The 12,708-nt window shown below is 40.6% G+C and overlaps 1 protein-coding gene across 5 annotated transcripts in view; it reads left to right on the forward strand.

The window, feature by feature from the left end:
- The window catches only part of SH2D4A (SH2 domain containing 4A), a 118,365-nt gene that overhangs the window by 84,617 nt on the left and 21,040 nt on the right, over positions 1-12,708 (forward strand). For all 5 annotated transcript variants that reach the window (XM_069075764.1, XM_069075763.1, XM_069075762.1 and 2 more), the window contains one exon: positions 3,170-3,300. In XM_069075764.1, coding sequence (XP_068931865.1) covers positions 3,170-3,300 — 131 coding nt within the window. The remainder of the gene's footprint in view (positions 1-3,169; positions 3,301-12,708) is intronic.

A 12,708-nucleotide genomic window follows, 5' to 3' on the forward strand; every position in this document is an offset into this window, starting at 1 on the left:
AGATCACTGAGATAAAGAGAATACAGAGAGAAGAACAGAGGCTTTTTAATGGGTTAAGGGTTTGGAATGAGGGTAGAAATAGGATGAGGAGCCATTAAGGGAGATAAAAGGAATGGCAAGAGGTAGGAAAACCAGGAGAGTGCCACATTACTAAGAAGGAGAGTATTTCAAGAGGTGTGTTGCTCATTGGCTAGAACAATGGCCCTAGAGTCAGGAAGATGCGCATTTAAATTTGGGCGTCAGATTCTTACTAGCTGTGTGACCCTGGGCAAGTCATTTACAATCTGTCTGCTTAAGTCTCCTCAGCATCTACCTCCCTGGGTTGTTAGGAGAGCAAATTATGTCATTTTTGTCAAGAACTCAGCACATTCTTGGTACAGAATAGGTGCTTAATGAATTCTTGTTTCCTTACTTTGAGAAGGAAGTAGCTGATAGGGTCATAGAGTGCACAGGTCAAAGAATAGGAAGATCTGAGAAAGGATCTTTGGATTTAGGGTTTGGCACTAGCACACAGGGTGGGCTGCTAGCACAGGTTCTTTGATTTGCTTTTCTAAAGGAAAAACAACTTTAAAGGAGTTCAGATTTTACTTTAACAGACATAAGTAGAAAGAAGAATCCAAGAAAGAATTCAATAGACAGGGCTCGAACACTCTAAACAGAGTAATAGATACTTAATCATCAGGCCAGGGAGCATCAACATCTGGGTTTGGGCACAGCCAAGGGGCTCCTTAACAATGGCACCCAGAGTCTGTCTGACCAAATCACAAAGAAACATCCTTCCCATGAGTGAGGCCAAAGTAAAATACCAACCTCCCAGTATATAGTTTTCAGTTAATAGACCCAGAGTCAGAAGGCCTCACAATCCACGTGACTCAGTGCCAAATGATGTGAAAGCCTTCTTGCAAGCAAGCTTCCCCCCCTAAGAAAGCTCCTCCCCCAAGGCAATATAAATCTCCCTGAATGTATATAGTTTTCACTTGATGGGCTGTATGTGACTCAGGATGTGTCACAGCTGTGAACTGGGCCAGCTCTCAAAGCAGCAAGACATCCACAATTCAAATACCTGTATGCCTTTAGATCTGGGAACATGGTTCCCATTCAAAGGAAAAGGGGAACACGTGTGGCCACGTAGGCCTATAAATGGACAGGAAGATCTTATATTCCATTAACCCTACAGAAGGTAATCTTTAAGATCATGGTTTCAGTAGAGTAATAAGAGAAGAATCCACTTATAAGTGATTTAGTGGTAAGTGATAGTCAGGAAGTAGAAAGAATGAGTGGTACACTATTGATTTTTTTTTAAGAGTTTGCTGGTCAAAGGAAGCAGAAATAACCTAGTGGCTCAATGAGTAAGAGAGTCAAGGGAAGGTAGTTGAAGGTGGTGAAATTGCCATCTCTTGGGGATACAATAACCTTTTTGTAGACTGAGGAAAAGGAGCCAGCTGACACAAAAATATTGAAGGCATAGAGTTGTGCATGTTCAAGGTACACCCCAGAAAGAGGGCAACTGATAGACCAATCAGAACAGATGGGAGGGGCAGGGATGGAGGACACAGATAGAGGCTCTAACCTTGGAAAGAACAAGCTTCTTCCTCTGAAAAATAAGGGAAAGGAAAAAGGACAAGTAAAGATATAAAGAAAAATTTGGACGTGGAAATTAGAGAAGTAACAAGAGATGACAATGGATGACCTTGATCTTCTCGAGTAGAAATTCCCTCTCAATAGAGGTTTTGAAATGAAGAGGCAATAGTTTCTTAATGGGGACATTGTAGGAGAGTGCTGACAGGATCCAAGGCATAGGTGTGCTTTGGTATCCTGTGAGGAGTTCATGGCATCAAGGTCAAGTTGCTGGGGAACATCGTCAACAGGGACATTGACTTCATCAGAGTTGGAGGGGCAGATCATGAGGGTGGGACTGAAGTCATGAAAACAGTGGGGGTATGTCTTAGGGAGTGATAGCTGAATTTAATAAGGAAGAGAGAAAGAGAGGCTGGTATCAGATACCGTGGAATTCACAAGAGGGGGCACAATAGTCTACAAATAACATTGAGTAACAAAGACTGTGTCAACCACTTCAGGAGAAGCTACCATTAAAGATAGGGTACAAGGGACATGGTGTCATCAGAGGAAAGTAAGGCTTCATTTAATGCAAGGATCTGGAAAATATGTTTAAGGATGGAATGGCATTGACCTTTGCCCTAATCAGCTTGTCATCAAGCATTTATTGAGAGCTTGCTGCATGCCAGGTACTGTGCTAAACATTGGGAATGCAAAGAAAGGCAAAAACCAATGTCTTCAAAGAGCATACATTTGAATGGAGAATAAATAACTAGGTTTATACAAGATACATCCAGAGTAGCCAGAATGTAATCTTGGAGGGGAAGGCATTAGCAGTTGGGAGGATAAGGAAAGGCTTCCTGCAGAAGGTGGGCTTTGAGCTGGACCTTGAAGGAAGCAAAGGGAGAGATGAGGGGGCAGAGCATTCATGGCATGGGGGACAAGCAGGCAAAGGCAAAGGAAAGATCGGTGGAGTGTCACATTTGAGGAACTTTAAGGAGGCTTTAGCACCAACATTTAATTCAATACCTGCTTTGTCCTTTTTGTATAAATCTTCAAGCGCCCTCATTTTTGAAGATATCTTTCAAGTGAACTCAAACCTTCAGAGTAGACAAGAGAGAGAAGGGAAGTGAGCCAGAGAGACTAGTGGAAGCAGAGAAAAAAAAGGAAACTGAAGGATGAAAAGGTTGAGGCAGGAACTGACTTAATTTGATTTGAATGCTTTGCTTACAAATAGGTTCTCTCCAGGAAACTTGTGCTAAAGGCGGTCTCCACATATTAATACTTAATTTCTCAGATTTTAATTGGGAGTTAATGAAGCTCCCAGATAATATTAAAAATGAATTAAAGTAAACACAGCAGTTGGTCATACCCATGGCTCACTTAAATTTTCATGACATTTTTGTCAGGCATATCTGTCAGGATGGCTGGAAAGATGCAGAAAACGATCTATTTTCTGGCCATGGGGCATAGTACCAAAAGAAAAAAATCTCATAGTACCTCTGACTGGGTAGCTTGGGCTTTTAAATGCATATTGTGTCCCTTTAGAAAATACTAGCTTTATCTATCATATTAAATCTAACTGAAAATATTAATCCTTTGCAAATGACAGAAATCAGGGAGTGAAGAGGTCTGTGTCCCACTCAGCCCAAGAAAACATCATCACATGGTTTAAGGAGGACCAGATCCCACTGAGAGCCGGCTTTGAGAAAAATTCAGACACAATTGCACCATGGTTCCATGGTGAGTACTGAAATCTCTTCAATGTGCTCCCCATTACCAGCAGAAGAAACCCGAATCCACAGAGACCATTGTTACAGGAAAGTGTTCTCTTCGACATGCTGATCAAGAGATTTTCAAAATAATTGTCCATTCAAAGATTAGTCTGTATTTCTTTGTATTCCTTGTTTCCTAGGGACCAATTCATCAGCATGAAATTTGTTAATAAGCAATGAATAATTTTATGAGCCCTGCACATACAGGGTTAATTCGACAATCCAAACAAATTATCCCTGACTGAATGAAGAGATATACTCACATTGCCTTTCCCAAGCAGTCCCATAGGGGAAAGTTCCACCCCAAAAGAACTGCAGTAACAGAAACAATGCCAGGCTGGGATTCGTAAGACAAGCGTTCTCATCCTGAATCTGTCATAAACCATGTTTATACCTCCGCTCTTCGAGTCTTAGTTTTCTCACCTGGAAAAGGTGTTGATTAGACTTTATGATTTCTCAGATTCTTTCCATTTCTATGATTCCTAGATTCAGGGTTCTTCTGGGTAGTAGAGGTTGCAACCAGTGACAGGGGCTGAGTCTGCAGGCTTTCCAATAAAGTATCACCTTAAACACAATTACTGGGTGCAGTCTGAAAAACTTCAAGTTGGTGCCAACTCTGCCAACTGAGCTCATGCTTCACTCCCTACTCTTTTCACTGTTTTGGGTTTCAGCAACAATGATAGCCAGTCTGCTTGGCCCGGATATTATTTCTCTAAGTCTAGCCTGTTGCCTGACCAGGTGTATACCCATTTAACTCATTTGTCACACATGTAACCATAAGCATGTAGTTAAAAAGAAACACAATTCAAGTTTTATATCTAAAGTGGGTTTGAACTGAGGTTGCTAGTTTGTGTAGAAATTGAAGCCTGAGATGCCATCCCCAAAAGGGAAGGCTGGCCCTTTTTTTCTTTTAAACCAAACTATTATATATGGCAGGAATGATGAGGTTACCCTGGGTCTCCCTGGCATTCTCTGCTTTGGAAACAGAGCAGCTGTGAGCCTCATTCCCTGGGCTGGGAGTCAAGAAGACCTGAGTTCTAATCCTGCATCACACCCTTACTGGTTGCATGGCTCTGGGCATGTCACTTAATGTTGCTGAATTTCAGTTTCTTCGTCTGTAAAACAAAGATAATGACAACAGCAACCTCTCTGCTGCACCACGTAAAGAAAGTAGTTGAAGGATGAAGTCAGAAGACAAATGACAAAAGGTTGAGAAGTGAGAGGAGAGGAAGTGGAAGCAGTGAGTAATGCCTCTGTGTGTGTAGCAGAAGATAGCTTCTAATAACTAACACAGTAAATTGCCAGTAGGTCATAGATCAAATATTGATTCGATTTTTCTTTCCTTTGTGGGGCATGTTAGGTATCGGGGACTGAAACTCTGATCTTGGGAGGCATTCTCGTAGCAAGAAGCCTGGTGTCTAGGTCCTTGATGGTTATAACTGTTTACATGTCTCCATATAGCGTCATAGTTTGGTTGGTTGGTTGTATTTTAAATAACCGATGATTTTTTTTAGTAAATACCAAGGAACTTGGCAGGAAAAGCTAGGTGGCCATTTGTCAAGGATGTCATAGAGGGAAGCCATGCTTCAGTTGGGATTGGACTAGATGCCGTCTGAGACCTCTCCCAACTCTGACACTCTGATGCCATGTATTCAGAGTTTTGACTGACCTGAAAAATACATTCCGATCATCAGTTCTGTTTGAAGTATCAGTTGGCAGCTGTGAGAGCATGAGTAAGCCAGAAGCCTAGTAGATACTTACAAAACACTGTTTAAATTTTTTTGTGCTCCAGTCTAAAAAAAGCCCACCAAAAAAATCAACCCAAGATGCTTGCATTTTATGTACAGATGTTGTATTGATGTACCATTGTAATAGCGTCCTTCTTGTTTACTCGAACATTTATCATACTCATGTTGCCAGCGAAAAAAAAGTTCTGTACCATAAATCATTATCTTCAGTTTGAGTGAGTTAATCAGATTTCACAGGCTTCTACAGAAAAGAAAAGATGGATCACATCTAAATAATTCATTCTACTTTTAGCACTTACATTTATCCTCTTTGCAACATAATTGTTTTTCCATCGGTGCTTTGAAATCTTAGCTGGTGGCCTTCCCATATTGATTTATCATCTTTCTTTCTCTGTCCTTTGCTCCGTGAATTACCTGTTTATAAGTTATTACTTATATTTTCTTTTTCTTATCTCAAATAATCCCTTTTCACCTTTTTTTTTCTTTTCTCCTAACTAAACAGCAATTCCTAATGGCAAAATTTAACCATGTCCTAAAATTTGAATGAAAATGTCATGTTAACAAACCAGTTTTGTTTTAATTTTTGCCTACTGTGACTGTATTGTCTGAATTTTAAAAGAGTAAAGAGTCCAACCTATCTTGTATTTATTGAACACCTACTCTCTCCATGGAGTCGGACAAGGTTCTTTAGTGTACCTGAAAGGACTTGATTCAATTTACCTAGCATATTCTGAGCACCCCATGTGCCATGTACCGTGAAGAAAAACAGGAAATGATCTTAGGTCTCAACACTCTGCTAGAATTATAAAATGTGATAAAAAGAGGATGTTAAATTCCACAAAATAGAATAAAGATATTTATAAAGAAAATTTTATTTTCACACATCATTTCTGCATTGCATTTCTTAAAAACAAACAAGAAAGTCAGTTTCTTCTTCTGTCTCAATCTGTGTCATCTCATACCAATCATTAACTTCAGAGTTTCTCATGTCTGTTATTTGATATCTCCATAGGCAGAGAAATTTCATTATAGATCAAATCCTGTTTCAACAAATTTGAATGAACAATGCCAGTTGTTATTATACTAGATATTTTTGCATCAAATATGACTCAAAATAAACGAGTCATTGGCTTAGTAGACAGTGTGGTATACTGTAAGAGCATCAGCTTTTGAGTTGGAGGAACTGGGTTCAAATTCTGCCTCTTATACTTGCTACCCATGTGATATTACATAAGTTCCTTAACTTTCTTAGGCTTTGAACTCCTCACCTGTACAGAAAGAAGGTCGGACTATGTGACAGCTGAGGTCTCTTCTGCTTCTGGAACTGTGATCCTCTGATTCACTGATTAGGGCTTAGAAATCTATATTAGAACAATAATTTTTATAGACTTGAAGAATGTGTGTGTGTGTGTATATACACACAATTACCAGTAGGTCACATATATGTGTCTATATGTATGCATGTGTTTATACATGTGTGTATATATGTATGTGTATATATGTGGGTGTATTGTGTGGATAGACAGATATAGATATAGATATCCTTCCTGATACTACCTAGATGACATTAAGTCAGTACAACAAGTATACAGGATGTCATTCCTGTGGAGGTTCCCCCCACCAACACAGGTCTCCAAGCCTCCTTTTCTTAGTAGATAGTTTTCAGTAATGATAATATCTAATATTGCTTACTATGTGCAGGCACTATGTTAAGTGCTCTACAATTATCTCATTTTATCTTTCCAACAACCCTGGGAGGAAGGTGCTGTTATTCCTGTTTTACAGATGAGGAAACTGAGGCAAGCAGCGTTTAAGTAACTTGCCCAGGGTCACAGAGCTAGGAGGTGTCTGAGGCTGGATTTGAATTCAGGTCTTATGACTCCAGGATGAGTGCTGTCTCCACTTCTGCACTTAAGTGCTAGGTGCTTGAGTGATAGCTGGTCCACAGACATCCCCTATTCATATGACATCCACTTTTGCATGCCCTTTGCAGAGCTTGTGAATGGCTGTAAAGCAGTTTGGTGCAGGAGAAAGAATGCAGGGCTTGTTTTGAGAAGAGCTAGGTTTGAAGCAGGTCTCTGCTACTCAGTGCCTGTGTAACCTCAGGAAGGTCATTTCCTCTCCCTAGACTTCTCTCTATAATGAGGGAACTGGATGAAATGACTGTTCAGATTAATTCCAGCTCTGAATCTAGGAATTCTGCCTTCCAGGGGCTTGCACTGGGTTGGGAAAGGGAAGCAAGTACTTCACACCCGATGCAGTCAGAGAACAGTTGAGTTGTTAAATGTTGACACACACATATTCCTGATATTCTTATGCTCCTCTATCTGACCATAATCACTTATCTTTCCATCTCTGGCTCCAGTCCCTGGCTCCTTCTAAACCACTTCGTCCCTCCTCCCTGCAGCCTAGCTAATCAATTAATTGATCAAGCAGTAAACTTTTTTTTAACCATCTCCTTTGTGCCAGGTGAGAGGCAATGTGGGTTAGTGGATAGAAAGAAGGACTTGAGGGGGCGACTAGGTGGCGCAGTGAGTAAAGCGCCAGCCCAGGAGTCAGGAGGACCCGAGTTTGGTTCCGGCCTCAGACACTTAACACCCACACAAAGGAGCTAGCCGTGTAACTTCTTGGGCAAGTTACTTAACCCCAATTGCCCTCCAAAAGGCAAAAAAAAAAAAAAAGATTTGGGTTTGGGATCTGCCTGTGACACAGTGGAACCCTGGGCAAGTCCTTTACCTTCTCAGTTCTCCAGGAACCTCTCCAGAAAGGCAACTTTCTTTAAGTTGCAGAGAAGGTGTGAACCCGCATTGGTAGAGGACATTTCCTCATGCTGGCATTATCTATATCTAAAACAGGTCCCATCTCTCCTATTCCTGTCGCCTCCTGTGTGCCAGTCATTGTATTGGGCACTAACTTTCCCACTTCTTCCTGCTTTCCCAGTCCATCATCCCTGCTCTAGCCTCACTCGAACCTTTCATTAAGCAATTCAGTTTTATCCTGTCTTCTGCCCTTGAGTCCCTTAGGCTCTTGTCCTGTGGTGTATCATCCCTTTCAAACCCTAGCTGTGGATTCCTCCCACCATCTTTCTCCTTTGCTCCTACATATACCCTGATAAATCATGAGGGTGGAAAGACCAAAAGTCACATTATTGTGCTGTGTCTACTTCAAATATATATTATCTAATCTTGCCAGAGCACCTACTGCTATGCTAATCTTGCCAGAACACCGACTGCTATGCACCAGTCCTTTTATTCGTCCATGATTGAGTCTGTATCCCATCCTGCAGAGCGTCTGTTCCAAATCTTCTCTCCTCATGCCACTTACAGTACCTCCTCACTCACAACAGAGGATTTTATCAATTTTATTCTTCACTGAATAAAATAAGGTCATCACATTGCAAGCTCCTTCTATGCTACTCCCCAGTCCTCGATTTCAAATCACCACAACACCATCTTCCCATTCTCTCTTCCTTTGCTCTAGTCTCAAAGGAAAGAGTGGACTACTTTGTCCTTGCAAATATCAACCTACCTATACAAATCCTTAACCCCATCCTTTCCTGTCTCCTCTGGAAGTCTGCTCCTCTTCCTCTCTCTGTCCCTCTCTTTATCTGTCTCTCCCTCTCTCTCCTTTTTTTTCTTTTAACTCTTAAATTCTTTCTTTTAAAAGTATTTTTTCAACTAGCAAGCATTTTTTCTTCCAATTCCTCCCCTCCCCAATAAAAAAAAAAAGAAAAACCAAAACCCTTGTACCAAATATACACAGTCAAAAAAACCAAATTCCCATATTAGCCGTCCACATCCAAAATACGTCTCTCAACCAACTCTTTCAGGATATAGATAGCATTCTTCATTGGTTTCCTGAAATTATGGTTGGTTGCTGCATTGATCAGAGTTGCTCCTTTAACGTTTAGTCTCTCCTAATACAATGACTCTTTCCCTCCAGCTTCCAAACAGATCCAACAGCTTCCAAGTAAATCCTGCCTCCCATCATTATAAAACCTTCACTTTAGCCTAATATATCTCCTCATGCTATTGTTCAGTGTTTCTTCCCTTTCACAACCAAATCTCTTTTAAAAAGCTGTCTTCACTGCTTCTACTTCCTATACCTCATACCCTCTTCTCAACTTAAAACTTATCACATTGTACCTTCCATTTCCATTACTCAACTCAAATTGCCTTCTCCAAGATTACTTCTTCTTAATGGTCTTTTCTTCTTCTTTCTTGACATCTCTTCAGGATTTGATACTATTGACAACCCCTTTATTCCTGGTCATTCCTCTTCCTGGTTCTTTTGTGATGGGGGTCATCTCCAGTCTTCCTGATCTAGATCTTGCCACAGGACCCAGGTGGCTCCAGAGGAGAGAATGAGGCTGGTTACTTTGCACAACCCTGTCTCACTGAAATGCAATTCATTTGCAAGTCTTGTCATCGTTTTCCGGTTGTCAGGGTCCTCTTCAAAAACAAAAGACAAACAACAGCAACATCTTCTGTGATACTGCTCTGTGTAGCATGGTGTAATGAATATGGCATCAGACTTGGAGTCAGGATGATCTGGGTTTAAATCCTGTACTAGACACTTGAGTGTATGAGACTCTATGAGCTATGAGACTCTGGGAAAGTCTCTGGACTTCTCTTTGCCTCTACTTCCTAACATCTGCAAACTAAGGGGGTGGGATTCAATGGACTCTGAGGCATCTTCCATATCTAAATATACCTGTATGATTTCTTCTCCTCAGTCGCTTTTCTTTCTTTTACCTCCATTGCCAGGGTACTGTACCGTACCTAGGCTCTGTTATAGGACCTCTTCTCTTTTTGTTTTCCTACCTTTCTTCTCTTCCAGTGGAGTCACCTATCACTGTTATGCAGATAATCCCCAGACCTAGTATCTTTTTCCAGTATTCTGAACTTCAGTTCTCCATCACTAACTGCATGTGGGATATCTCCAATGCCTGTACCCTACACACCTCAAACTCAGCCCAAGACAGAACTCATTATTTTTTTTTCTCCTAAGCCTCCTTTCTCTTCATAACTTCTTATTTTTGTTGAGGGCACCCCCCAGTCACCAGTTTCCCAACATTGAAGTCATCTGCAAAACAATTCCAATCAAGAGAAGAATGGGATTTATTTAAGGAGACTGATAGGGATATTCACTGATATGTAACTCAGCAACCAAATGATATTTTAAAAAATGTACAAAATACAGAAATAGGGCTGCACAGAGGACAGCTAGAAGAGTGTACCCTGTCATATAAAAATTAGTGGCGGGGGCTAAAAATGAGTTGAGGCTGGCGAGGGAAGTTCTGACCAGCAGAGGTTTTCTGTTTGCTTTTGGGGGAGGGTGCTGAATTGGAAGAGATAGGACTTTGACTTGGGAGTAAATGGGATGATGTTAAGTGACATCAGACAGAAGGTAGAGGTTCTTATTTCTTATTTTGCTTTTATTTTGTCGGCCAAGAAAAATGACATTTGCTTTGGAAAACATAAAACAAAAATGCTTTTAACACAGAGTTGGCACCCGAAGTAACTAAAGAGATAGTAAAAGAGAATCATTTTGCCCTTGATGCATTCAAGTCACCTCACCCAGATGGCCTTGAGTCCTGAGAGAACTGACAGGTGTAGTTACTTATTGAGATACTATTTGCAATACTTGAAAGATTGTGGAAAACAGGAGACTAGAGAGGGACCACAAGATTGGAGAAAAGCAAATGGTTTTCCCAATTAAAAAAACCTCCCTTCCTAATCTGTATTTCTTCGTAGAGTCTTTTCATCTTGTTTCATTATTGTTTGACTATAATAATTTTTTACAATGTCAAATGAATTGAACTGGCCTCTAACTTGTGGGTGGCTGGAGCCAAACAGAGCAGACTAGAGACAGGAGAGTCAGGAATCAGACAGAAGTTTAATTTCAAAGTGAGGGGAAGGGCTTGCAAGCAAGGAGTCAAATTAGACACATGTGCGGGGGCCCATTTCTAGTGGGGGGACCAGCTTTAGTGTGGGGAGATCTCAGTATTTATACCAATGGCTATGCAGTGAGTGGTAGCCCTGACAATGAGGGGTAACAGTAACAATGAGATAAGTTTGATTCATAGCAGGGCGTCATGACCCGGACATAAATACAGCAGGTGCTTGTCCAAGCTCAGAGAACACCTGGTGCTGGTCAAAGCAATACAATAATTATATGAAACAATTCTAGGATTTTGCTTTGGCCGAGATCATCCAGAGGGTGAGCACAAAGGATTGTTGTTATGCCAAGCTCAGGATACAGCCTGCTTGCAGGGCCTTAGCTCAGGAAAACAGGGTATCTCCTAATATCTTGACAATAGTTTATAAGATAACAAGAAATATGAATATGCTTATAAGCGCTGACATTCATGTGTATACCTACTAAAGAATGTCAGGTATCTTCATGCCTAGTAGAGTGACTCAGTTTACCTCCTGCTGTTGTAACAAAATCAGGTTATCTATTGTGACCTCTTTTAACCCACTTGAAGAGGTGTATTTCTATATATGATTAATTACATAGACTGACATGCTTTGAGATTCCATGGGTAAAAGCATCACAAAATAACAAATGAAGCCCTTATTATGATGAAGCTCCAAGAAAACTCACATATTCTGGTCCATCTGTTCATTCAAAGTGGATTCATCTTGTACTTCTGTGTAGTAAGCATGTCATGGGGGGGCAGGGAGTAGGAGACACAGTTCCTCCTGGTGGAGAGCTTCCATGTTACTGGGGACACATATATATGTACATGTAACAATCAAGGGCAGTCGATCACAGAGCAACCTAGAGCTTAGGGCATGAAAACTGTGTCTATCACATAGTTGTATAATTACAATGCAAAATGCATTCATTAAAGCCCTGTTTATACCTCTCTGGGAAGGCTTGTCCTTTTTTTAGAAGGATTGTTCTGCCTTTCTGAAAGCTCTTACTCATGATGAGAAAACAAGAAAGTGTTTGATTTCCCATCAATATTCAATTAGCTTTCATTTCTTTTTTTTTTTTAAGCAATCGGGGTTAAGTAACTTGCTCAAGGTTACACAGCCAGTTATAAGGTGTGGTGCTGAGTATCTCAGCCCGGATTTGATCCAGGTCATCCCAACACTGGAGCCGGTGCTCTTACTCGCTGAGCCACCTGCCCACCTCTAAGCTTTCATTTCTTAATAGGGACCTGGGCATAGTCAACTTTTTTTTTTAACTAAGATGAATAATTACTAAAACTAGAAAATGACTGTCTATTAAAGTATAAGCAGATTCTTCATTAATTGACTTTCTTATTTTTCTTCTCTATTAAGTTATAAATTAATCTTTAAACAATCATCATCAACTGTTATCACCACCATCATCATAACAGCTGACATTTATGTAGCATTTTATGTTATATGTTGCTAACAAAGCAGTTCACATAGATTATCTCATTTAGTTGTGATAACAGCCCTATGATTTAGGCACATGAGGTATTTACTTTCCCATTAGACAGAGCAGGAAACTGAGACTCAGAGAAGCTCTGTAACTTGCCCAAGATTATACAAATACTTAGAGCAAGAACTAAAGTCTAACTCTTCTGGCACTTTTTCCCTATGTGTGTGTGTGTGTGTGTGTGTGTGTGTGTGTGTGTGTGTGTGTGT

Source organism: Petaurus breviceps, unplaced genomic scaffold (assembly GCF_028583685.1).
Source record: "Petaurus breviceps papuanus isolate PSGF00001 unplaced genomic scaffold, PetGlider_PUasm1.0 90919, whole genome shotgun sequence".
NCBI classification, from domain to species: Eukaryota; Metazoa; Chordata; class Mammalia; order Diprotodontia; family Petauridae; genus Petaurus; species Petaurus breviceps.